Source organism: Mobula hypostoma, chromosome 1 (genome assembly GCF_963921235.1).
Source record: "Mobula hypostoma chromosome 1, sMobHyp1.1, whole genome shotgun sequence".
NCBI lineage: Eukaryota > Metazoa > Chordata > Chondrichthyes > Myliobatiformes > Myliobatidae > Mobula > Mobula hypostoma.
In genome coordinates, this window is record NC_086097.1 from 121,591,294 (window position 1) to 121,619,205 (window position 27,912).

The 27,912-nt window shown below is 43.5% G+C and overlaps 1 protein-coding gene across 3 annotated transcripts in view; it reads left to right on the forward strand.

The window, feature by feature from the left end:
- The window catches only part of rttn (rotatin), a 270,714-nt gene that overhangs the window by 171,852 nt on the left and 70,950 nt on the right, over positions 1 to 27,912 (forward strand). For all 3 annotated transcript variants that reach the window (XM_063055143.1, XM_063055124.1, XM_063055134.1), the window contains 4 exons: positions 12,803 to 12,880; positions 15,661 to 15,850; positions 23,790 to 23,878; positions 24,704 to 24,821. In XM_063055143.1, coding sequence (XP_062911213.1) covers positions 12,803 to 12,880; positions 15,661 to 15,850; positions 23,790 to 23,878; positions 24,704 to 24,821 — 475 coding nt within the window. The remainder of the gene's footprint in view (positions 1 to 12,802; positions 12,881 to 15,660; positions 15,851 to 23,789; positions 23,879 to 24,703; positions 24,822 to 27,912) is intronic.

Consider the following 27,912-nt stretch of genomic DNA (forward strand, 5'->3'; position numbering starts at 1 on the left):
GGTGGAAAAGACTTGATGGGCCAAATGGTGTAATTCGGCTCCTATGTCTTATGGTCTTTTAATTTAGGTCACTTTGAAGAGATCTGTTTTCAATTTGTCACAAGAATCTTTTTCTGTTGATCAGTGTCAAAAAAGCCAAATTAAATCCAGTGTGATTCAATGTTGTAAAGCAATAAATCATAAAACTTCCGGGGGGGCGGGGTAAATACCTTTTATAAGCACTGTATATGTCAAGTGACTCAATGGGCATTGTATTTTTCTTCTATACTTCCCTGAAGTAGTCAAAATATGGTCTAACAGTGTATCTTGTTTTGCATAGAATTAGATAAAGTTCCATATCAGAAGATAATTTTTTTTCAAGTTGTGAAAGTACATAAGGTTTGTGATAAATAGGTTCTCCGGGCCTGTGCAAGTGAGCTAGCTGGAGTGTTTGCTGACATCTTCAACTCCTCCTTGCTTCAGTCTAAGATCCCCTCGTGTTTTAAGAAGGCAACGATAATCCCAGTGCCGAAGAAGAGCAAGGTGGCATGCCTGAATGACTATCGACCTGTGGCTCTGACATCAATTGCTATGAAGTGCTTCGAGAGATTGGTTTTGGCACACATCAACCACAGCCTACCAGTCAACCTCGACGCTTTGCAATTCGCCTACCGGAGCAACAGGTCAACGGCAGATGCCATCTCTCTGGCCCTACTTTCCTCCTTAGAACACCTGGAGAATAAAGACGCATACGTAAGGCTCCTTTTCATTGACAGTACAGCTCTGCCTTTAATACCATCATTCCAAATAAACTGATTTCTAAACTCCAGAACCTGGGCCTTAGCACTCAGATCTGCAGCTGGATCTTCAACTTCCTCACAGACAGGACCCAGGCTGTAAAAAATAGGGGACAAGCTCTCCTCTACAGTCACTTTGAGCACCGGTGCCCCACAAGGCTATGTACTCAGCCCCCTGCTGTACTCACTGTACACCCATGATTGTGTAGCCAAGTTTCCATCAAACTCAATGTATAAGTTTGCTGATGACACAACAATTGTAGGCCATACCTCAGGTAATGATGAGTTTGAGTACAGAGAGGAAATTAAGAACCTGGTGGCATGGTGCGAAGACAATAACCTATCTCTCAACGTCATCAAGACAAAAGAATTGGTTGTTGACTTCAGAAGGAGCAGTGGACCGCACGACCCAATTTACATCGGTGGTGCACAAGTGGAACAGGTCAAAAGCTTTAAGTTCCTCGGGGTCAGTATCACAAATGACCTGACTTGGTCCAACCAAGCAGAGTCCACTGCCAAGAAGGCCCACCAGCACCTTTACTTCCTGAGAAAACTAAAGAAATTTGGCCTGTCCCCTAAAACCCTCACTAATTTTTATAGATGCACCGTAGAAAGCATTCTTCTTGGGTGCATCATAACCTCGTATGAAAGTTGTCCTGTCCAAGACCCAAAGAAGCTGCAAAAGCTCGTGAACACGGCACAGCACATCACACAAACCAATTTTCCATCCGTGGACTCACTTTACACCGCACGCTGTCGGAGCAGTGCTGCCAGGATAATCAAGGACACGACCCACCCAGCTAACACACTTTTCGTCCCTCTTCCCTCCGGGAGAAGGTTCAGGAGCTTGAAGACTCGTACGTCCAGATTTGGGAACAGGTTCTTTCCAACTGTGATAAGACTGCTGAACGGATCCTGACCTGGATCTGGGCCGTACCCTCCAAATATCCGGACCTGCCTCTCAGTTTTTTTGCACTACCTTACTTCCCATTTTTCTATTTTCTATTTATGATTTATAATTTAAGTGTTTCAATATTTACTAATTTTAACTATTTTTAATATATTTAATATTTGTAATCCAGGGAGTGTGAAGCGCAGAATCAAATATCGCTGTGATGATTGTATGTTCTAGTACCAATTGTTTGGCGACAATAAAGTATGAAGTATAAAAAATAGCTCAATTAAAAATAACTAAAACAGAGATGTTTGTTTGGACGGTGCCAAAATTGGTTCTCTAGACAGTGAAGTCCCATGGAGACTGCAGAAATAGTCACTTTTAGATTGTTTTCTGGAAGTTTTGTACATTTTACCGATTCAATAGTTGGATAGAGACGTGACATCGAGAATATGTATTACTATTTATTGGGATTTAGCAAATAGCAAAGAGATGTAATCTTGGGGGGAAAAACCCAAAATACAGAATAATAGACTAGTTTAGCTTGGTGAATTGCCCTTAAGAGCATTTAAGTTCAAGTTAAAGATGGTTGGTCATTCTAGTTTAAGTTTTTGTTCTATATTTTTAAATGTTTTGTGGAATGTTGTGCCAAGTTCCTTTCAAAATTATGTTAAAAGATAGTAAGATCCATGCAAGTTTTTTTTTCTGATTGCTGACACATAGTACAGATGTAAAAATAGATAATCTAATCTGTTTTTAAAAAATCAATAAATTAGATTATGGCGAAAGTCTTTAAAATGCCACAAGCCTTGATTGCTATGGATGGAATTAGACTCTATAATGTAAGCATTGACTGAAGTTTAGAAATATACTGAAAATCCAAGATAAGACTGTAGATGCTGGAAATCCTTTTTACCTCAGGCATTTTCTGCTTGTGGAGTATAAATGGGTAAAGTGGAATAGATTTAACATGAGAAATAAAGGTAAGAGGATGCCATAGAGCACCTTGAGTCTGCTCTACCATTCAGTAATATAGCTGATATGAATCGGCCCAAACTCCACTTTCCTTTGTGATACCCAAATCCTCCTGGGACCCAGAACTTAATCTATTTCAACCCACAATATATGTAGTGACTCAGCATCCTCAACTTCTGAGATGTACTGTAACTGGAAAGGATGTTAACAGAAAAAGTAAGATTATTTAATGAAAGGATCCAGTAATATCCCTGAATATCCAGACGTTGTAAAACTAATGAAATGATCTTAAAATACAATGCTGATCCATTTCATGAAACCTTAAACCATAAACCATAAGATATTGGAGTAGAATTGGGCCAATCGGCCTATTGTGTCTGCTCTGCCATTCCATCATGTAATTCATTATCCCTCTCAACCCTATTCTCTGCCTTCTCCCTGTAAACTTTGAATCCTTTCCTAATGCAGAACCTATCAACCTCCGCTTTAAATATACGCACTTGTCTTCCAAAGCCATCTGTAGCAATGAATTCCACAGATTCACCACCCTCTGACTAAAGACCCTCTCATTTCTGTTCTAAAAGGGCTCTCTTCTATTCTAAGGCTGTGTCCTTTGGTCTTAGATTCCCCCACTATAGGAGACACCTTTTCCATGTCTAATCTGTCTAGACCTTTCAATATCTGATAGGTTTCAATGAGATTCTCCCCCCCGTTCTTCTAAACTCCAGTGTGTACAGCAAGTACAGTCTAAACTCCAGTCTAATCATTCATGAAGTACCTTTGAACATATAATAAATATACCTATTATTCTGCTGATGAGCAACCACAATTAAAGCCAATGAAATGACCTTAATGTATGAAACTGGCCCTTTAATAGTTTAGTTGGTGCATATTAATCTCAGGTGATGTGTTGTTTCAAGCAATGGTTCATCTCCTCCAGCAAGGAGCAGCATTGTCCAATTTGTATCTCTTAGATCATAGATCATTGCTAGCTTCAAGATTAAATTTCAAGATTGTTTATTGTCATTCTTTAGTACATGTGTAAAAAAAAGAAATGTTTTTTACTCCAGATCCGATGCAGCATAGAAAACTACAATAAGCATAAAGAATGTAATTTAAAAAAAACACTATAAATATAAATACATAAAATCAGCTAATATACATAAATGGATTGTATGTAAAAGTGACGTTAGGAACAGGAGTATCTGTACACGAGGTGTCTCTGACAGGAAATTAAAAACTAGCGGTGGCTGGGTGGGTTAATGGGTGGAGATGGTGATCAGCAAGATTAGCTTGGGGAAGTAACTTTCAGAGGCTAGTAGTCCTGGCATGGATGCTGTGTAGCCTCTTCCCTGATGTGAGTGGGACAATCAGTCCATGAGTAGGATGATGGGGATATTGCAGGCCTTTTTCCGGCACCTTTTTCCTTATATGTCCTTAATGGTGAGTAGGTGATGCCGGTGATGTGCTGGGCAGTTTTAACCACCCATTGCCTTTTCAGCATGCCTCCTGAGCAAAACATTGTTGTTACTCTTAACATTTTTATATGTTAAAAGTATTCTTTCTTTAAAAGAAGTATTTCTATCAAAGCAGCTGACTGTGGTATTAGCCCTGCAGAGGTATTAAATCAGCTAGAACAACTAAATAATAAAGGTTAAAACTATAGTGTGCATCCATTAGCATACACTCAGTGGCCACTTTATTAGGTACACTTGTACGCTTCGTTAATGCGAGTATTTAATTAGCCAATCACGTGGCAGCAACTCAGTGCATAAAAGCATGCTAGCATGGAGAAGAGGTCAGTTGCTGTTCAGGTGAAACATCAGAATGGAGAAGAAATGTGATCTAAGTGACTTTGACCATGGAATGATTGATGGTGCCAGATGGTAGTTTGAATATCTCAGAAACTGCTGATCTTCACGCACTACAGTCTCTAGAGTTTACAGAGAATGTGCAGAAAACGAAAACATCCAGTGAGCATCTGTGGGCAAAAACAGAAGAGAGAGGTCAGAGAAGAATGGTCAGAGTGGTTCAAGCTGACAGAAAGGTGGCAGTAACTCGAATAACTACGCATTACAATAGTGGTGTGCAGGAGAGAGTCTTCGAATACACAATTCGATCCTTGAAGTGCATGTGCTACAGCAGCAAAAGTCCATAATTATACACTCAGTGGCCACTTTATAAGATACAGAGTTAACCCGACAGTGCTCACTGGAATTACCGGGTAACTAGATGTATGTCGTGATTGATTTTGAATGCAGAATAGAAGACTTCCACTGGAGACCATAAGAGAGGTGATTAGCTGCTTGAATCACCTCTTAAGTTCTGACCATTTTTCTGAGAATTCATATGATGTATTCTCATTTTGCAAATTAAAGTCATTTATCCAGTTTTATTTTCCTGGATCTCGTATCTGAGGTTCACTCGGAAGATTCAGTTTAGTGTTTTGAATCATTGGCAATCGGGAAGGAACTGAGTCTTCAGACAGCTCCAGTGTTCTCATCTTAAATCATCTGGTTCTGCACAAAATGTTGTATACCTATCTGAAAATTCGATGTGCTGAGAAAATATGTGAATCCCTTTAATTCTATACAGTTCCTCACGGTTCTGAAGTGAAGTGTGCCATCCATTTTCTGTCACTGATTGTATCGAACTCTTTTTTCTAAACACAGTTACTTCTCACCTTTCATCCCAAGGGTTCGAAAGACCATGTTTTAGTGTTGTGCAGATTTGTGCGGGTGGTAATGACAGACATCAAAAACGCCATTTCTGAAACACTGGACACTCACCAGTATGCTTACTGACAGAACTGCTCTATGACAGATGCCATATCACCTGGCCCTGACACACCTTGAAAACAAGGACACATGTCAGAATGCAGTTTGTGGATTTTGGTTCCACATTTTTGGATTTTGGTAATTAAGAAAGCTTATGGGGTGTTAGCTTTCATAAGTCGAGGGATAGAGTTTGAGAGTCACAATGTAATGATGCAGCTCTATAAAACTCTCGTTAGGCCACACGTGGAGTACTGTGTCCAGTTCTGGTCGCCTCACTATAGGAAGGATGTGGAAGCATTGGAAAGGGTACAGAGGAGACTTACCAGGATGCTGCCTGGTTTAGAAAGTATGCATTATGATCAGAGATTAAGGGAGCTAGGGCTTTATTCTTTGGAGAGAATGAGGATGAGAGGAGACATAATAGAGGTGTACAAGATAATAAGAGGAATAGATAGAGTGGATAGCCAGCACCTCTTCCCCAGGGCAAGACTGCTCAATACAAGAGGAAATGGCTTTAAGGTAAGGGGTGGGAAGTTCAAGGGGGATATTAGAGGAAGTTTTTTTACTCAGAGAGTGGTTGGTGCGTGGAATGCACTGCCTGAGTCAGTGGTGGAGGCAGATACACTAGTGAAGTTTAAGAGACTGCTAGACAGATATACGGAGGAATTTAAGGTGGGGGCTTATATGGGAGGCAGGGTTTGAGGGTCGGCACAACATTGTGGGCCGAAGGGCCTGTACTGTGTTGTACTATTCTATGTTCTATTCAACATTATTGCCCCACGGATATTAGTGAACCAATGTGCAACTAAATAGACCACTGTGCAACTGGGTGTTGGACTTCCTAACCAACAAAGCTCAGATAGTCAGGATATACAATCACTCCTCCCTCCCCATCATCCTCAACAGGGGTGCCTCTCAGGGCTGTGTACTGGGCCCACTGCTGTACACTCTGCTCACACACTACTGCACAGCCAAACACCGAGTAATCACATTGTCAAGTTCAGCGATGACATGACAGTGGTGGGATCATCACCAACAACAATGAGAAGGCCTACATAGAAGGGGTGGAAGAGCTCGAGGCCTGGTGCTAGGTAAGTAACCACTTTCTGAATGGCAGCAAAACGAAGGAGATGGTTATTGACTTCAGGATAACTCGTACCACTCGTATCCCCCGTTACAATGTCAGCACTGCTGTGGAAACTACAAGAAGTTTCAACCTAACCACACCACCACATACCCCACCACCACTATTTTATCATTTCTTGTCGGAGTCACGTTATGTACAGACGCTACTGTGCCTAGCATCACTTTATGTACATACAATCAATCTCGTATATAAGCTACTTTATGTATTTATTGTGCTTTTTTTATTATTGTGTTCCTTGTGGTTTTTTTTGTGCTGCATTGAATTTGGAGTCGCAATTATTTCATTCTCCTTTGCACACTTTGCACCCTTTACAGATGTCTAAGATTCTACCCTTCATTGGTTTTAATATAAAATCCTTCATTCTTCTCAATGTACAATTAACTGTCTGAAAATTGCTGATTGGAAAACAGAACTGAACAATAATAACCCCTATGCTTTAATGAAATTTAATGAAATTTATCCTTAAAATATTACAAATAACTTTTATTAGTTATCGAAATCTCATTGCAATCTTACATTTTATTCTTTACCTTGTTACGAGAATACACATAAAATTAAGATGTTTGCTGGCCTGGGCTAGCATCAGTGGCATCAGCAGTTGGTCTGCCACCTGCCCTCAGGGGAAGGAGAGATAAGGAACAATGGAGCAGCGTCTGGAGATGTGTAATGAAGGGATGTGGGAGGAAGAGCTGTCTGGAGCGGCTCCCCCCTTTGAGCCCTGAACTGTTTGAAGTGATGGACAGGCGATACCCCAGCAGGGGGATAAAAAGGGACAGGTTCGCTAAGACAGACACACGCCACCCGAGGTAACGAGACCCTGGAAGCGGTGCGCTTCTCACGAGTGGGTGAGAAGTCCCAGACAACGACAAGGGTGGAAAGGTACGATCAGCGGGAACCCGGTGTGTGTCCGCCCTTGCCTGGGTGCCGGGTTCACTGCAGAGGATCGACCGCATCTGGAGGAGGGGTCACAGTCGGTGACCTCAGGTGACATCACCAAGGACCCGCCCAAAAAGCTGTTTGTGAGCCATCTCGCTGGTCTGTGAGCCATCCCGCTGGTCTGTGAGTGAAGCTGTGCTGAATGATGAGTTGTTCCTATTCTATGTCTCTCTTCCCCACCTTGTCCATCGCCATGGCAACGATTACTGCGAACTGAACTACTAAACTGGACTGAACTTTGAGTCATTTTGAAATTGGTCATTTACCCCTAGACAACGATAGAGCTTGATTGATGCTGTTATCTTAATTCTGTGCACATGTGTGTTTATCATCACTGAACGGTTGCATTTATTATCCTTTCGATTACTGTGTTGCTTGTTTCTTTAATAAAACTTTCTTAGTTCTAGTACTCCAGACTCCAACTGAGTGATCCATTTCTGCTGGTTTGGCAACCCAGTTACGGGGTACGTAACATAAGTGGGGTTCTCGTCCGCGATTTTGAACGCTAAATTTGGGACGGAGTAAATTGATTGGGTTAAAATTCCCGAAAGAAAGAAAAGACAAACAGCAGAAATGGAGGTTGAGGAATTTATAAAGGCGCCGACCTTGGAGGCATTAGAGGATGCCAGGAAATCGGAATTGATAGCTGTGGCAAAACGGGTGAATCTTGCTAAGGTGAAGTCGACAATGAGGAGAGAGGAGATACACAGAGCTATTGTAGAGCACTATGTATCTAAAGGTGTGTTTCCCCAAGGTGAGCTGGGGGAGGTGTCTATTGAAAAACCTGCTGGGGACGCGGTACAGGTACAGCTTGAAAAACTGAGACTCGAGCACGAGTTCCGGGTACGGCAGTTAGAAAGGCAGGAGAAAGAGAGAGAGTTAGAAAGGCAGGAGAAAGAGAGAGAGTTAGAAAGGCAGGAGAAAGAGAGAGAGGTAGAAAGGCAGGAGAGGGACAGACAGTTGGAGAGAGAAGAGAGAGAGAGGGACAGACAGTTGGAGAGAGAAGAGAGAGAGAGGGACAGACAGTTGGAGAGAGAGGAGAAACAGAGGGAAAGGGAATGTGAGCTGGAAAAGTTAAGGATAAGGGCCGAGCAGGGGCTCGTGCCGAACCAAGGTGGAGGGTTCCGGGCGACCCAGGAGGTTAGGCTGGTTCCCCCATTTGACGATACCGATGTGGATCGGTACTTTCTCCATTTCGAAAAAGTGGCCATAAGTCAGGACTGGCCAAGGGATAAGTGGGTTGTTTTACTTCAGAGTGTACTGAAAGGGAAGGCCCAACAAGCTTACTCCGCCTTATCCGCGGAAGATGCCCAGAAGTATGAGGTGGTGAAGGAGGCCATCCTCAGGATTTATGAGTTGGTCCCGGAGGCATACCGGCAGAGGTTCCGGAATGCGAGGAAGCGGTGGGACCGCACGTATTTGGAGTTTGCTCGTGAGATGCAAACATATTGTGAGCGTTGGTGCGCCTCGAAAGGGGTAGAGGGGGATTATGACAGACTGCTGCAACTGGTTCTGATTGAGCAGTTTAAAGGTTGTGTCCCTGAGGGTATGAGACCCTACCTCGATGAGAAAGAGGCAGCCACGTTAGCCGCAACTGCTAAGTTAGCGGATGAGTATGCGTTGACGCATAAAATGAAGGTTGCCCCGAGTAAAGGCTACCAGAAGGGTAGTCAGGACGGCGGGGAGAGTCCGCCGGAAAAGTCAGAAAGTAAGCCGGGGACTAGTGAAAAGGATAAGGTAGACCGGGAGCAGTCTGGTAGGAAGTCTCCTGGGGTCGTCTGTTATAATTGTGGGAAAGTCGGACACTTTGCGTCCAGGTGCTTTGCCCCAAGGAAGGAGACGGGGAAAGGAAAAGCGGAAATTTTGAATGGCTGTATCGAGCTGTTAAGCGAACCGCTAGGGAAGGACAGGTCTGAAAAAGTCCAGGAAGGGCGCGAGAGGTTTATCTCGGCCGGACTGGTGTCAGTGAAGGAGAGGTTAAAACCAGTTCCAGTGCGGATCTGGAGAGACACGGGAGCGTGTCAGTCACTAATACTGAAGAGTGTATTAGAGTTTAGCTCAGAGACCCAGACTGGGGAGGTAGAGGTCAAAGGTGTTGGGGAAGGGACAGAGTCAGTCCCTTTGCACCAGATACATTTACAGAGCAACCTGGTCTCTGGACTAGTCACGATTGGGGTGAGGTCCGAATTACCGATGAAAGACGTGGAAGTCTTGCTCGGTAATGACATCGCCGGAGGAATCGTGTTCCCAGTCGTGAGATTGACGGGTCAGCCTGCCAGCATGGAGGCCCCGCCCGCGATGGTGAATTTGGCTGAAACATTTCTGCCAACCTTGTATGAGACAGGGTGTAGTGAGATAAGAGGTAGTGAGGGAGCTGGGACGGACGTAGCAGTAGCCGGGAAAGAATTTGTGCAGACGCAGGAGCGAGACGAGGGGCTGATGGTTTTTGCCGAGACCGCTCTCTCTGACACAGCCTTGACAAGCTATTGTGCGGATGAGGAGGTGCTAAGGAAGAAAGGGAAATCAAGTACAGCATCCGCAGATGAGGAGTGGGGGGTGGTGCAAGAGAGTTATGGGGATGAGGTTTTTAACATAGCCCACGAGGTACCCCCCGGTGGACATTTTGCGGTGCTGGAGGAAACAGTTGGTGGAATCATGAAAGAGAGTTACCGGCTGCCCAGGGGGAAAAATGTTATTGATCATGACCGACGCGAACTGAGACGGTCACCGGCTTTTGATATGCTAACAAACCTAGTCGGTGTTAGCGTGGAAATCAATGAAGCTAGGGGCCCCTTGATAAGAGGAAAAAACCATTTTGAAAAGATTAGGATGGGATCGGTCAGATGGGAGAAGGCTATTGTTTTGGCCAGGTCTACTGATAAGGTCTCTCCCTTAATCCCCGAAGGAGTAATTAAACGACTCGCACCCATGTGTTTGATTGTCCCGAGGAAATGCAAAGAACTGGGACGTTGGGTTATGTCGGTTACAATAGGGCGGCCAAGTAAACAACACCCATATTTTTTGAGTAATTCAGTGACTAAAGGGCTGATGAACACAGAGGTGTGTATTGGCAATTTAACACGGCTGTCTGAAGCCAGCTTGATAGTGAACCTTGGAAAAAATGAATTCGGCCACGCGAATGTCACTTACCTGGGAATTGTGGTGACACAGGGGCAGCTGGCAGTGATGCAAGCTACAGTGCAGGCTATCGCTGACCTCCCAACCCCGACAGACAAGAGGGCCCTCAGAAGGCTTTTGGAGATGGTGGGGTACTGCAGGAAGTTTTGCAATAACTCTGCGGTCAATACCCGTCCCCCTCCTACTAAGCCCTTGCGAGGGAAAATTGAGTCGGAATGGGACGACCCTTGTTGTTGTGGTCCGGGACAAAACCAAATGAGAGGTTACATTGGTCGCAATTCATCAGTGTTTTTGGCCACTATGAAGTTTGCTGAGTTGGAGCCTGGTCTAAGGGATTATTAATAACACGTGTAAAAGGAACAGAAAATGTGATGACTGTCTGTCAAGGTGTTGACAATTTCAAATTCTCTGTATTAGCTAAATAACTGTTAAAGATGTATATTGTGTATGTATCAGATAATGTAGTCATGTTTGTAATTTTTACCTCCCGGTAAAAATCCTTAAAGGGGGGAAGTGTTACGAGAATACACATAAAATTAAGATGTTTGCTGGCCTGGGCTAGCATCAGTGGCATCAGCAGTTGGTCTGCCACCTGCCCTCAGGGGAAGGAGAGATAAGGAACAATGGAGCAGCGTCTGGAGATGTGTAATGAAGGGATGTGGGAGGAAGAGCTGTCTGGAGCGGCTCCCCCCTTTGAGCCCTGAACTGTTTGAAGTGATGGACAGGCGATACCCCAGCAGGGGGATAAAAAGGGACAGGTTCGCTAAGACAGACACACGCCACCCGAGGTAACGAGACCCTGGAAGCGGTGCGCTTCTCACGAGTGGGTGAGAAGTCCCAGACAACGACAAGGGTGGAAAGGTACGATCAGCGGGAACCCGGTGTGTGTCCGCCCTTGCCTGGGTGCCGGGTTCACTGCAGAGGATCGACCGCATCTGGAGGAGGGGTCACAGTCGGTGACCTCAGGTGACATCACCAAGGACCCGCCCAAAAAGCTGTTTGTGAGCCATCTCGCTGGTCTGTGAGCCATCCCGCTGGTCTGTGAGTGAAGCTGTGCTGAATGATGAGTTGTTCCTATTCTATGTCTCTCTTCCCCACCTTGTCCATCGCCATGGCAACGATTACTGCGAACTGAACTACTAAACTGGACTGAACTTTGAGTCATTTTGAAATTGGTCATTTACCCCTAGACAACGATAGAGCTTGATTGATGCTGTTATCTTAATTCTGTGCACATGTGTGTTTATCATCACTGAACGGTTGCATTTATTATCCTTTCGATTACTGTGTTGCTTGTTTCTTTAATAAAACTTTCTTAGTTCTAGTACTCCAGACTCCAACTGAGTGATCCATTTCTGCTGGTTTGGCAACCCAGTTACGGGGTACGTAACAACCTGCACAATAAAGTGTAATGTCTCACTGATGTTTGTACTGGCACTGCATGTTTTTGATGGCTTTTACACTTTATTGTGCATTATTATTTTACCTTATTCTATCTGAATCCACTGTGTAATGAATTGATCTATATAAACACAGTGTTTAGGACAAGCTTTTCATTGTATTTTGGTACACATGACACTAATAATAAAACAACACAAAAACGAACAATGAGTGCACATTTTGCACAGAATTAGATGTTGGCTTGACTTGACGTTATGATGATATTCAAAATGTCATGGTAATTAAATAATATGTCCAAGAATATGATCCAGTTTGCACCTCCGCTGGTATATCAGGGTTTGCATTTGTTCAGAAACTTGAGGTGACAAAGTGATTCTTCCTTTTCCAGAGTTTAGAACCGGAAGGCACAGTCTCAGAACAAAAGGACATCCTTTTAAAACTGAGAGGGAGAAGAACTCCTTTCATCAGAGGGTGCTGAATCTGTGGAATTTATTGCCAAGTTATTGGATGTACTTAAGGCAGATTTTGTTAGAGTCTTGATTGGTATGGGGTTAAGGTTTACGGGGAGAAGGCAGGAAAATGGTGTTTAATTATAGTTCAATGACAGAGTGGATTGATGGGGCGAATGGGTCAAATAAGCTGCTGCATTTTATGGTCTTTCCTGTTTGCACTCTCATGAATTGCTGTGGATCTGGAGGGTGCCATTATAATTTTGATAATGGAACAGAAATGTAACAATAGTCTGATTTCTGTTCAGGCAGCAGCTATTCTGCAGAACCTGCTGATGATTCGTATGCCGGCCACTATGGAGGAAGCCAAAAATTGTAGCTGGCAGGTATGCATAGCTTTTTGTCTTTCCTTATAGGTGATGTGCTTTTTATTTTTGAAAATAAAGCCTTGTCTTTATAAATGTATCCATGCCAGTGGGCTGTAAGGCAGCCTCCCTGAGCAAGCCCTAGCCTGGTGCTTGGACTCCATTGAATTAGGTCCCCTTTCATTTGTTTAATCATCTGTTACCCTTCAGATCCCTCACTCAACCTCATACATAGCCTTCACCTCTACCACCCAAGCCGATCTTATGGACCCAGCGTCAAATGCTGCTGTTTCTCTAGATCCCATTTCCATGAGTAAAGCTCTGATCTGTTGCCCCTCCACCCCTCCGGCCAACAATTGTCACCGTTCTCAGGAACTCCCGCTTAACTCAGCGCAGCATTCAAGGATCAATTTTATTCACCATATACATTTAAATGTATTAAGAATTTTCTTGGTGTGTTGGGGTGACATGCATCAAAAGAAACAACATTCAACAATTATAAAGAGTTATATTAAATAAAGTTAGAATTATTGATGTGGAATAAAATGTGCATAAATAGGTAAGTGCCACCATGTATTTACATTGTAAATAGCATTACTCCTATCCACTCTGTCATTGGCACCCACATTTCCCCATCGTTGATGTGAACTGGTAGCTCACATGCCCAACCCTGGCCATTTCCCTTCATGGTGTCCCTATACTGGAATTCACTCATTTCTCCATTCTGTTGGGTATGGTTAGTTCAGTAGCATTGGATGCTTTGATTGCTACTAAATTTTTAAATTTAAAGTACCCACAAAATAGTGGTTCAAATTCACATTTATTTGTCTCATGTACATGGGAATATACAGTGAAATACGTCATTGGTCTTACCAACCAACACAACCTAAAGGTGTGCTAGGGGCAGCCCACGAGTGTTGTCACACATTCGGGTGCCATCGTAACATGCCCATAATGCTCAGCACAGCAAGCAACAAAACAGAAACAGCAGAACAAGTCCCTTTCCTCCCTCCAACCTACCTACCTAAACACATGGATGGTCCTCCAAGTCCCGGGTGCAGCCATTGGGCTTCAATTTCTGGACTTCTGATCAACCTTCAGGCTTCGATCTGCCGTATTGACTCTCAGACTAGGTGCTGACAGGACCCCAAACTCCAGGCACACTGACTGACTGGCCTTCATGCCTCCAGTGATGGATTATTGTTTCTATGTTGCCCAGTATATCCCATGATTAGATCTTTCTCTGACACCGCCAACAGGAAGTTGCCCTCCAAGCCACAGGTCATCCTGATTTGGAAATGTTATATGTTATAACTTCACAATCACTGGGTCAAAATCGAGAAGCACTCCCTAACAACATTAAAGGTGTACCCAAAAGGTAGCTCACCTGCACCACCTTGAAGGGCAACTGAGGATGGGTAATTAAATGCCGGCTCAGTCTGCAAAGCCAATATCTCTTCAATAAATATAAAGCATAAGCATGGAAGCCTACATCATAAGTAGTTGCTGAAAGGTCAAAATTATCACCATCTGGGACATGCCTCTTCTCATTGCTGCTATACAGGAGCCTGAAGGCACACACTCAGTGTTTCAGAAGCAGCTTCTTCCCCTCTGCCATTAGATTTCTGAATGGTCCATGAACACTACATCACTTTTTTGCTCTCTTTTTGCACTACTTTTTAAAATATTTCTTATTGTAATTTATGATTTTTTATACCTTGCACTATACTCCTCTGTAAAACAACAAATTTCATGACATACTATACGTCAGTAATAATAAACCTGATTCTGAATTGATATTAAATGTGCATTTGGAGTATTTCCTGAACAATGGTAAAAGTAATGTAAAAAGAAACAAAATATGAGGATTTAAAGTCTGATGTATGTTTTTATAAGTGTCGAGAAGGAATTCTGTATTTATATTATTAACATAAGAGATTCTGCAGATGTTGGAAATCCAGAGGAACTCAACAGGTCAGGCAGCATCTATCAACAGTAGACATTTTGGGCCAAGACTCTTCATCAGGACTAGAAAGGAAGGGGAAAACAGCCAGACTAAGAAGGTGGAGTACAAACTGGCAAGTGTTAGGTGAATCCAGGTGAGGGGGTTAGTTTATACTGTTGGGTTACACAAGAGCAGTGAGCAGATTACTTTTAGCATTGCAGATGGGGTAATTGGATCCAAGAAAGGAGATGGAACAGTGAAGGACCATGGGTTTTAGAACAGCGTAAATAGACTTGCAAGCTGAATGTTGATGCCAAAGATACCATGGCTTGCCATCTTAAACATTTATTGCTGCATCACCTGCATAGTGCCAGATTTAACTTTCACCCACCAATTTCAACATATAAAGTACTTAGTGGTAATTACTGATAAAATTATGTTACCAACCATATAAAGAACTATAGGGGATTTCTTTCTGAACAATCATATTGGCAAATCTGGCAGTTAAAAGAAACTGGTGTGACCAGAGTGAACGATATAGTTCCCTCTAATGGCGCTCGATAAACAGGAATTTAATTGTTTAAAATGCTTTATGATTCAAATAATATACTTCAATTTGAATAATCACTCTCCTAAAAGTGAATTGTCTTGGTTTCATTCCTGAAACCTTTAAACTCAGATAACATCTGACAATTAAACAAATATAGCGCCAATTTATATAGCACACATTTACAACTCCAAAGACAATGAACTGTGTTTAGTAAGTCGGAAGCAATAAGAAAGGTCCGTTTTTCTGTTGGAAGCACTGAATTCATGGTTATGCTTTAATTTTTGCCTGAAATGTTTTCTTTTGTAGAGCCCCTGTGTTCATGATGAGGAGTCTGGCTTATCTCTAGTCGGGCTGCCTGCTCTCCAGGCCCTTTTATACCACTGTCAGTTCTACGATCATGTGGCTCAAATGGCAAAACACTGCTACCTGGGAAGATACATGTTTGATTTGAACTTTCCAAAACCTAGCAGCACTTTGCTCAGCACCACTTCTGAAGGTAGGAGTTTTAAGAATATCTTATTTTCAAAATTTAACAATATATCCAATGCTTTCATTAACCTTGTACTTCATAAACATTAAATGTATAGAATTGGAGGAAGTTACAGCATTGAAGGAATCCAGTTATGTCCATGTTGTTGGATCCTGATGTTTTTGTATTCTTCAGAAGTTGAGAATGAGGCATAAAATGTTGCATACAATCGTTTTATTAAGTGTTATAATATCAAAGGAAAGAAAGGGAGAAGTGGTGTGGCGATGAACAGAGAGACAAGAGATAGTGATGAGCAGAGAAAGTTAAGGGTGGTGTGGTCTTCTTATACCAGACCACTGATAACAGTAAATTGCATTGTTAACATTAATCAGTGAAATAGCCCGATTCAAGTAATGTGACATCCGTCACTGAAACCAAGAAGTTTCCAGAGCAACTGTAACAACTGAAGAACTCACAGAATGATCACATGTATATGGATGATTATATAAACAAGCATAAGCAAGTTAAATTGCAAAGAAATTTCTGTAGCCCAATCGAACAGTGTTGTAAAATGAGATCTGTCTCGGTTAATTCCACTTTCCAGAATCAATGTCTAAAATTATGCATGATCCTAAAGCTGTGATCTAGAAAGCATTAATAGTGTATTCCTTCATCTTATTTGCTGTTTCTAAATGCATTACCTCAGGACTGAATTCTATACAGTTAGTCCTTTGATATCTTCTTGCGGCCTAAAACTTCCTTCTTTACCATCAACCACTTTGCCAAATATTCATATAATTGGGAAAACCAGATCACTGTGGTACCTGCACAGACTGACATCATCTGATTCATATCCATTGAGTATATTGGCCTGATACTGATTTTTTGCTAATTGACTGTACATGGTTAACATCATTGTTTGACTTATTGTTTGTATATCTCAGGACACAGGTAAAATTCAGTTCTGTTTGTGGAGGATTTGTGTTGCATATTAAGCATCTAGGATCAGCTTTATTCACCTTATGCATTTACATGTATTAGGAATTTGCTGTGGTATGTTTATCTTGGTTCGACATGCAACAAAAAACAACATTCAACAATTATAAACAATAAATAATTATATAAAAATAAAGTTAGAGGTTAAAGAATGGGTATGGAATAAAATGTGCATAAATACAGACAATACCAGTGTTTATTTACAATGTAAACACCTTTATAAAAACAACATACATCAAAGTTGCTGGTGAACGCAGCAGGCCAAGCAGCATCTATAGGAAGAGGCGCAGTCGACGTTTCAGGCCGAGACCCTTCATCAGGACTAACTGAAGGAAGAGTGAGTAAGGGATTTGAAAGCTGGAGGGGGAGGGGGAGATGCAAAATGATAGGAGAAGACAGGAGGGGGAGGGATAGAGCCGAGAGCTGGACAGGTGATAGGCAAAAGGGGATACGAGAGGATCATGGGACAGGAGGCCTAGGGAGAAAGACGGTGGGGGGTGGGTGACCCAGAGGATGGGCAAGAGGTATATTCAGAGGGACAGAGGGAGAAAAAGGAGAGTGAGAGAAAGAATGTGTGCATAAAAATGAGTAACAGCTGGGGTACGAGGGGGAGGTGGGGCCTAGCGGAAGTTAGAGAAGTCAATGTTCATGCCATCAGGTTGGAGGCTACCCAGACGGAATATAAGGTGTTGTTCCTCCAACCTGAGTGTGGCTTCATCTTTACAGTAGAGGAGGCCGTGGATAGACATGTCAGAATGGGAATGGGATGTGGAATTAAAATGTGTGGCCACTGGGAGATCCTGCTTTCTCTGGCGGACAGAGCGTAGATGTTCAGCAAAGCGGTCTCCCAGTCCGCGTCGGGTCTCACCAATATATAAAAGGCCACATCGGGAGCACCGGACGCAGTATATCACCCCAGTCGACTCACAGGTGAAGTGATGCCTCACCTGGAAGGACTGTTTGGGGCCCTGAATGGTGGTAAGGGAGGAAGTGTAAGGGCATGTGTAGCACTTGTTCCGCTTACACGGATAAGTGCCAGGAGGGAGATCAGTGGGGAGGGATGGGGGGGACGAATGGACAAGGGAGTTGTGTAGGGAGCGATCCCTGCGGAATGCAGAGAGAGGGGGGAGGGAAAGATGTGCTTAGTGGTGGGATCCCGTTGGAGGTGGCGGAAGTTACGGAGAATAATATGTTGGACCTGGAGGCTGGTGGGGTGGTAGGTGAGGACCAGGGGAACCCTATTCCTAGTGGGGTGGTGGGAGGATGGAGTGAGAGCAGATGTACGTGAAATGGAGGAGATGCGTTTAAGAGCAGAGTTGATAGTGGAGGAAGGGAAGCCCCTTTCTTTAAAAAATGAAGACATCTCCCTCGTCCTAGAATGAAAAGCCTCATCCTGAGAGCAGATGCGGCGGAGACGGAGGAATTGCGAGAAGGGGATGGCGTTTTTGCAAGAGACAGGGTGAGAAGAGGAATAGTCCAGATAGCTGTGAGAGTCAGTAGGCTTATAGTAGATATCAGTGGATAAGCTGTCTCCAGAGACAGAGACAGAAAGATCTAGAAAGGGGAGGGAGGTGTCGGAAATAGACCAGGTAAACTTGAGGGCAGGGTGAAAGTTGGAGGCAAAGTTAATAAAGTCAACGAGTTCTGCATGCGTGCAGGAAGCAGCGCCAATGCAGTCGTCGATATAGCGAAGGAAAAGTGGGGGACAGATACCAGAATAGGCACGGAATATAGATTGTTCCACAAACCCAACAAAAAGGCAGGCATAGCTAGGACCCATACGGGTGCCCATAGCTACACCTTTAGTTTGGAGGAAATGGGAGGAGCAAAAGGAGAAATTATTAAGAGTAAGGACTAATTCCGCTAGACGGAGCAGAGTGGTGGTAGAGGGGAACTGATTAGGTCTGGAATCCAAAAAGAAGCGTAGGGCTTTGAGACCTTCCTGATGGGGGATGGAAGTATATAAGGACTGGACATCCATGGTGAAAATAAAGCGGTGGGGGCCAGGGAACTTAAAATCATCGAAAAGTTTAAGAGCGTGAGAAGTGTCACGAACATAGGTCGGAAGGGATTGAACAAGGGGTGATAAAACAGTGTCGAGGTATGCAGAAACGAGTTCGGTGGGGCAGGAGCAAGCTGAGACAATAGGTCGGCCAGGACAGGCAGGTTTGTGGATCTTGGGTAGGAGGTAGAAACGGGAAGTGCGGGGTGTGGGAACTATAAGGTTGGTAGCAGTGGATGGGAGATCTCCTGAGCGGATAAAGTCGTTGATAGTGTGGGAGACAATGGCCTGGTGCTCCTTAGTGGGGTCACGATCGAGGGGTAAATAAGAGGAGGTATCCGCGAGTTGTCGCTGTGCCTCGGCAAGGTAGAGGTCAGTACGCCAGACTACAACAGCACCCCCTTTATCAGCGGGTTTAATAATAAGGTTAGGATTAGTGCGGAGGGAGTGGAGAGCAGAGCGTTCCGAAGGAGTGAGGTTGGAATGGGGACAAGGTGCAGTGAAGTCGAGACGGTTGATGTCCCGTCGGCAGTTGGCAATAAAGAGATCCAGAGCAGGCAGAAGACCAGAGCGGGGTGTCCATAAAGAAGAGGAGGGTTGAAGACGGGAGAAGGGGTCATCGGTGGGGGTGGAAGAGTCCTTGCCGAAGAAGTAGGCTCGGAGACGGAGACGGCGGAAGAAAAGTTCCGCATCGTGGCGAACACGGAACTCGCTGAGGTGTGGGCGAAGGGGGACAAACGTGAGGCCCTTACTGAGAACAGAGCGTTCTGCCTCCGACAGTTGAAGGTCGGAGGGGATGGTAAAGACCCGGCACGGATGAGAGCTGGGATCAGAGGGGGGAGGGGGGAGGCTGGGGGTGTCAATGGAGAGGGGAGGGTTGGGGTGAGAGGAAGATGGAGCCTCTGAGGGCCCAGGAGTTGACGGTGGGATCTGAGGAAGATGGGGCTGCGGAGTGGTGGTGGGGGAAGGGGAGACGGGAGTCACAACAGCAGCACATAAAGACCCGGCCTGGAGTTCAAGGCTGGAGTCGCAGTTGGTGGTTGCGTAATCATTTCGAATGTGTCCATGGTCCCAGTGGCCACACATTTTAATTCCACATCCCATTCCCATTCTGACATGTCTATCCACGGCCTCCTCTACTGTAAAGATGTAGCCACACTCAGGTTGGAGGAACAACACCTTATATTCCGTCTGGGTAGCCTCCAACCTGATGGCATGAACATTGACTTCTCTAACTTCCGCTAGGCCCCACCTCCCCCTCGTACCCCAGCTGTTACTCATTTTTATGCACACATTCTTTCTCTCACTCTCCTTTTTCTCCCTCTGTCCCTCTGAATATACCTCTTGCCCATCCTCTGGGTCACCCCCCCCCTGTCTTTCTCCGTAGGCCTCCTGTCCCATGATCCTCTCGTATCCCCTTTTGCCTATCACCTGTCCAGCTCTCGGCTCTATCCCTCCCCCTCCTGTCTTCTCCTATCATTTTGCATCTCCCCCTCCCCCTCCAGCTTTCAAATCCCTTACTCACTCTTCCTTCAGTTAGTCCTGACGAAGGGTCTCGGCCTGAAACGTCGACTGCGCCTTTTCCTATAGATGCTGCTTGGCCTGCTGCGTTCACCAGCAACTTTGATGTATGTTGCTTGAATTTCCAGCATCTGCAGAATTCCTGTTGTTTACCTTTATAAAAAGTTTTTTTTGTAGTGTCTGCAGTGCAGTGACAAGGATAATGGGGGTGGGGGGGTGGGGGGGAGAACTAACCGGAATGGTTGATCAGATTAACTGCCTAGGGAAAGAAAATTTTAGGATGGCGTAATTTTTGTTTTAATAGCCCTATAGAGCTTTCGGAGGAGGCAATCTGCAGGGTGGGTTGTGTCCGCAGTGATTTTTTCCGCCAGCTTCTTTGTCCTGAACACAGACAGATCTTGCAATGATGGAGCTGTGTTGATTAACAGACTGGACAAGACCGTCAGTGAACCATATGAATTTTCACAAAATATTCTTGGATGCATTTTGTTCCAACTTCACATTTTGAGACTTTAAATTGTAATTCAGTTTAAACTTGTGCCTTGGAATTTTAGTTTAGATCTCTAATCACTGTCCATTAACATAATGATGATGCTACCATTAGATGGCAAATAATTACTGGTATTTTATTCAGTAATTAGGTAAGGTAAGTCATTCCAGGGGGAGTCTTTTTAATAAAATAGTACTAAAATTAATGAAATCGTGTAAGTAAGTGATAAACATTTTAAATAGGTGGATTATTTCTCTGGGAATGGAAAGTTGAGTTCTCATTGAAAACAGAATACATACATTTGTATGAATTAATTTGAGTATAAGATCACAAAGTTGTGTGCTTCAAAATGAATTGTGTAGTCAACGTACTATATATGTTAAAGATTAGCTTTTTTGTCAAATGTACATGTATCGGAACGCGTCGTTTACACCTAGTCATCAAGGCTTGTTCTGGGGACAGCCTGCAGGTATCGCCGTGCTGGCACCAACATGACGTGCCCATAGCTCACTCATCCCAGCCGTGCACCTTTGGAATGTGGGAGGAAACTGGAGTACCTGAGGAAACATACAAACTTCTTACAGACGGTGACAGGAATTGAACCCTGATAAAATTAGCTGGTGGAGTAATAGCATTACACTAACCACTACTCCACCGTGTCACCCCTACGAATTTGGTATCATTAAGATAAGGCTAATGGACTGAACAATACAGTCTTTACAATTTGTGAAGACAACAGCAGGCAAAATGACTATCTATGAAGCTTAAGTAATGAGGTTGTAAATATACACTCAGACCACTTTATTAGGTACACCTGTACACATCGTTAATGCAAATATCTAATCAGCCAATTGTGTGGCAGCAACTCAATGCATAAAAGTATGCAGACATGGTCAAGCGATTCAGTTGTTGTTCAAACCGAACCTCAGAATAGGGAAGAAATGTGATCTAAGTGACTTTGATCATAGTATCATTGGTACTAGACGGGATGATTTGAGCATCAGAAACTGCTGATCTCCTGGGATTTTCATGCACAACAGTCTGTAGAGTTTACACAGAATGATGTGACAAACAAAAAACATCCAATGAACTGCAACTGTATGGGCAAAAATGCCTTGTTAATGAGGGAGGTCAGAGGAGAACGGCCAGACTGGTTCAAGCTGACAGGAAGGCAACTGTAACTCAGATGACCACGCGTTACAACAGTGATATGCAGAAAAGCATCTCTGAACGCACAACACATCGAACCTTAAATTTGATTGGCTATAGCAGCAGAAGATCATGAACATACACTCAATGGCCACTTTATTAGATACCTCATGTCTCTAGAACAGGAGTTCCCAGTCTTGGGTCCAGAGACTCCTCGGTTAATGGTTAGAGTCCATTGCATAAAAAAGGTTGAGAATCCCTGCTCTGGAGTTTACAGTGTTACGTACCCCGTGACGAGTTAAAGAACCAGCAGAAATGGAAAACACTATTGCTAGTAACTAATGGTATTTATTAGTAACTACGCAATACAGTAATATAACTGCAGATAAATTAAACAGATTAGCAATGATTATATATAAGAAAGTATATTGGTTAGTGTGGAAATATATATATAAAAACCAAGCTTCTTCAAGTCTAGGAGTAAATAGATAGTCTTACAATGATGACATTCATTGAAAACAGAGGTGCAGAGAAATTTCTTTAGCCAAAGGGTGGTGAATTTGTGGAATTTGTTGCTACAGGGAGCTGTGGAGACCAGATCATTGGGTATATTTAAGGCAGAGATGGTCAAGTCCTTGACTGGACATGGCATCAAAGGTTACGGAAATGGGGTTGAGGAGGAGAAAAAAAAGGATCAGTCATGATTGAATGGTGGAGCAGACTTGATGGGCCAAATGGCCTAATTCTGCTTATATATCTTATGATCTTATGAGTAAAGTTCAGTTCAGTTCGTGGTATTGAGTTGAGTAGTGATGGAGAGAGAGAGAGAGGGAGAGATTTGAGTCTTCAGGTGAGCTGACGCCGTCGATTTTCCCATTGTCCTCCGAAATCCTTTAGAAGTCACCGACTGTGACCATAACAAAAGAGGACTGTTCTTCTGTGGTGGAGGTATCAACCCAGGTGAGGGTTGGACACAAAAAATACCTCCCCACCAGTGACACCTTCTCCAGACTGCGAGAGCCACTGATCGATCCTCCAAAACCCACTTTTTTGTGGGCACAACAAAGCTCAGCCAGTGTCCAAAACCATGTGTCTCAGGTCTATCATCTGACCTTCTATTTATCTCCCCGTGCTGAATACCAATTGTCATTCAAACAGCTCCTTCTTTCTCTCTCTCTAAGAATTTCCAAGCAGGCAGCGACCTTGTAGAAATGTAAACATACTGTGAGCAGTCTTCGTCTCTGTCTCTGTCTCTCTCTCTCTCTTTCTCTGTCTCTGTCTCACAAAAACAAAATGTCGGTGTTAAATAACTCTCTCTCTCCCTCTCTCTCTCTCTTCAAAGCACAGTTCATAGGGGTAATCGAGCACAGTTCATGGGGGTAATTCAGGACCCTGTCACAACAGAGGATGGTACAAGTAAATAGGAGACATCCAGTGAGCAGCAGCTGTGTGGGCAAAAAGGCCTTGTTAATGAGAGAGGTCAGAGGAGAATGTCCAAAGTGGTTTAAGCTGAGAGGAAGGTGACAGCAACTCAAATAATCACGTGTTTAGAGCATCTCTAAAATGTGCAGAAGAGCATCTCTGAATGACCAAGACACGTCAAATCTTGAAGTAGATAGGCTACAGCTGGAGGAGAGCACACCAGGTTCCACTCCTGTACCTAATAAAGTGGCCACTGAGCGTACATTAACTGTATTTATACAATTGGCAAAATCTTGTTTCTTGTATAATCCTAAATCACTCAAAAGTAAAAAGCTACATTTATAGATGGCTTTGATATCTAGTGATGTTTCATTTTCTTTCAACAGATGCTGAGTCACTGCAGTACTGGAGAGCATCATCCAGCCTGTCAAATCACAGTCAGCTGTCATGTTTTCCATCAACATCAAGCACTGTGGTGTGTAACAAATCAACGAATGTAAAAATATTTCAGAACAAGTTTACTTGATTCTTCCCGCCAGAATTTTTAGGAAGTATTTCTATGTCTACAGAAATGATTTTTCTGTGTTAATATTGGATTTGCACACTTCAAGACATAAGATCATGAGGGAGTTTCAATGTACAATGAAAGCGTTTACTCACTGAACCCTAGTTTATTTTGTATTTCTAATGCTTAATTTAGATTGGAAAATTGGGAAACCAAAAATTTTAATGCATCAAATTTTAATGGTCATGTTCTACACAGTTAAATTTTGAGAAAATTATTTTGTTAAAGAAAATTGGAAATTAGTAGCAACGACTACAAAATCCATTATTTCTGTTCATTGACCTTCTGACATTGAATGGATGCTGGTACTGGATACATGCAGTCCTGTCCAGTTCTTTGTATGTTATGCTACTTCCATGGCTTTTCATCACACAGATGGCCAGCGGCTGCTCCAGGCAAGTCATGCAGAAGAAGGCATTTATTAGAGGTGGGTCTCTAGCTCTGTAGTTCAGTGCTAGGATTCCACCTTGCCTTCATGCTTGTCTCTCATGGTATCAACACCTTTCCCATACCTTCCCATATCCCTACAAACTGCCTGATCGTCCCAATGCCAGATTTCAATTCACTCGGACAAATCACTGAATACTTCACCAATCACCATCACATTGAGATATCTTTCCATGAGCAAAATAATTTCTAGGCCAATTTAAATGGAAAGACAAATGTAGGTAATGATATTAATATTTTCACAGTATTAAGTGTTGCTTTATGTTTCCCGTTTGGTGAAATTTCCAGATTTTGCCAGCCTCATCTTTGTCCATTGCTGAATCTGAGTTCCATGGACTACTTCAGGCATCAGCAGTATCTCCCATTCTTGTTCCTGAATCTCCCATCAACAGGTTGACAGCTCAAGGTAGGTTAAAATTCTCCCATTTTACAGAAAATAGAACATGAAAGACAGGAGGTATGCATTAGACCCAATCAGTTCAGGTATCCAAGTTGGAAGATCTGATCTTCCAATTAGTGCCATCTTCGGTCACCTGAGAACCATAATATTTACCCATATTCCTCCAGCACCAGCACTGGATGTTCCTATCTACTGATCGGACAAACTCACCAATGATAATTGCTCTCTGTATTGATTACCTGGGAAGGCATTTCAACATTCTCTTCATAGAAACATAGAAAACCTATAGCACAATACAGGCCCTTTCGCCCACAAAGCTGTGCGAAACATGTCCTTACTTGAGAAGTTACCTAGGGTTACCCATAGCCCTCTATGTTTCTGAACTCCATATAACTGTCCAGGAGTCTCATAAAAGACCCTGTCGTATCCGCTTCCATCACCGTCACTGGCAGCCCATTCCACGCACTCACCACTCTCTGCGTTTTTAAAAAAATATCACCCCTGTCATCTCCTCTGTACCTACTTCCAAGCATTTTAAAACTGTGCCCTCTCATGCTAGCCATTTCAGCCCTGGGAAAAAGCCTCTGACTATCCACACAATCTATGTCTTTCATCATCTTACACACCTCTATCGGGTCACCTCTCATCCTCCGTCGCTCCAAGGAAAAAAGGCCGAGTTAACTCAACCTATGCTCATTAGGCATGCTCCCCAATCGAGGTAACATCCTTGGAAATCTCCTCTGCACCCTTTCTATGGTTTCCATATCCTTCCTTATAGTGAGATGACCGTCTGACCAGGGTGCTATATAGCTGCAACATTACCTCTCGGCTCCTAAACTCAATCCCACAATTGATGAAGGCCAATGCACCGTATGCATTCTTAACCACAGAGTCAACCTGCGCAACAGCTTTGAGTGTCCTGTGGACTGGGACCCAAGATCCCTCTGACCCTCCACACTGCCAAGAGTCTTATCATTGATACTGATACTATATTCTGCCATCATATTTGACCTACCAAAATGATCTACCTCACACTTTTCTGGGTTGAACTCCATCTGCCGCTTCTCAGCCCAGTTTTGCATCCTATCAAAGGCCCACTGTAACCTCTGACAGCCCTCCACACTATCCACAACACCCCCAACCTTTGTGTCATCAGCAAATTTACTAACTCATCCATCCACTTCTTCGTCCAGGTCATTTATAAAAATCACGAAGAGTAGGGGTCCAAGAACAGATCCCTGAGGCACACCACTGGTGACCGACCTCCATGCAGAATATGACCCATCTACAGCCACTCTTTGCCTTCTGTGGGCAAGCCAGTTCTGGATCCACAGAGCAATTTCTCCTTGGATCCCATGCCTCCTTACTTTCTCAATAAGCCTTCCATGGGGTACCTTGTCAAATGCCTTGCTGAAATCCATTTACACATCTACTGCTCCATCAATGTGTTTTGTCACATCTTCAAAAAATTCAGTTAGGCTTATAGGGCACGACCTGCCTTTCACAAAGCCATGCTGACTATTCCTAATCATATTATGCCTCTCCAAATGTTCATAAATCCTGCTTCTCAGGATCTTCTCCATCAACTTACCAACCACTGAAGTAAGACTTGCTGATCTATAATTTCCTGGGCTATCACTACTCCCTTTCTTTTAGATTATGAAGACACGTAGTCCTCTTTTATTGTCATTTAGTAATGCATGCATTAAGAAATGATACAATATTTCCTCCCCTGTGATACAACAAAACACAGGACAGACCAAGACTGAAAAAACTGACAAAACCTCATAATTATAACATATAGTTACAACAGTGCAACAATACCATAACTTGATGAAGAACAGTCCATGAGCACAGTAAAGTTCAAAGTCTCCCAAATGTCCCACATCTCACGCAGACGGAAAGAAGGAAAAAAAACTCTCCCTGCCATACTCGACCACAGTCCGACTCTAAGTCATCCGAAAACTTAGAGCTCTGATCAGCTCTCCGACACCGAATACTGAGCACCATCACTATCCGAACGATTTGACCTCCTTCTCTGTCGCCAACAGCTGGCAAAGCCGGGGATTTTGAGGCCTACCCTCTGGAAGATTCCCGACCGCGCAGTAACGACAGCAGCAAACGAGCGTTTCAGAAATTTTTCCAGATGTTCCTCTGTGCTTTCACGTCCATCTTCATCATTTCTTGAATAAAGGAACAATATCCGCAACTCTCCAATCCTCCGGAACCTCTCCCGTCCCCATTGATGATGCAAAGATCATCGCCAGAGGCTCAACAATCTCCTCCCACAGTAGCCTGGGGTAGATCTCATCCGGTCCCAGTGACGTATCCAACTTGATGCTTTCCATAAGGTCCTGCACATTCTCTTTCTTAATATCTATATGCTTAAGCTTTTCAGTCTGCTGTAAATCATCCCTAATATCTCCAAGATCCTTTTCCATAGTGAATACTGAACAAAGTACCAAGTACTCATTACGTACCTCTGCTATTTCCTCCAGTTCCATACACACTTTTCCACTGTCATACTTGATAGGTCCTGTTCTCTCACATCTTATCCTCTTTCTCTTCACATACTTGTAGAATGCCTTGGGGTTTTCCTTAATCTTGTCCGCCAAGACCTTCTCGTGGCCCCTTCTGGCTCTCCTTATTTCTTTCTTAAGCTCCTTCCTGCTAACCTTATAATCTTCTAGATCTCTATCATTATCTAGCTTTTTGAACCTTTCATAAGCTCTTTGTTTCTTCTTGACTGGATTTACAACAGCCTTTGTACACCACGGTTCCTTTCCCTGTCTCATTGGAACGTACCGATGTAGAACTCCACGCAAATATCTCCTGAACATTTGCTACATTTCTTCCGTACATTTCCCTGAGAACATCTTTTCCCAATTTATACTTCCAAGCTCCCGCCTGATAGCATCATATTTCCCCTTACTCCAGTTAAATGCTTTCCTTACTTATCTGTTCCAATCCCTCTTCAATGCTATGGTGAAGGAGATAGAATTGTGATCACCATCTCCAAAATGCTCTCTGTTACTGGGTTGCCAAACCAGCAGAAATGGATCACTCAGTTGGAGTCTGGATTACTAGAACTAAGAAA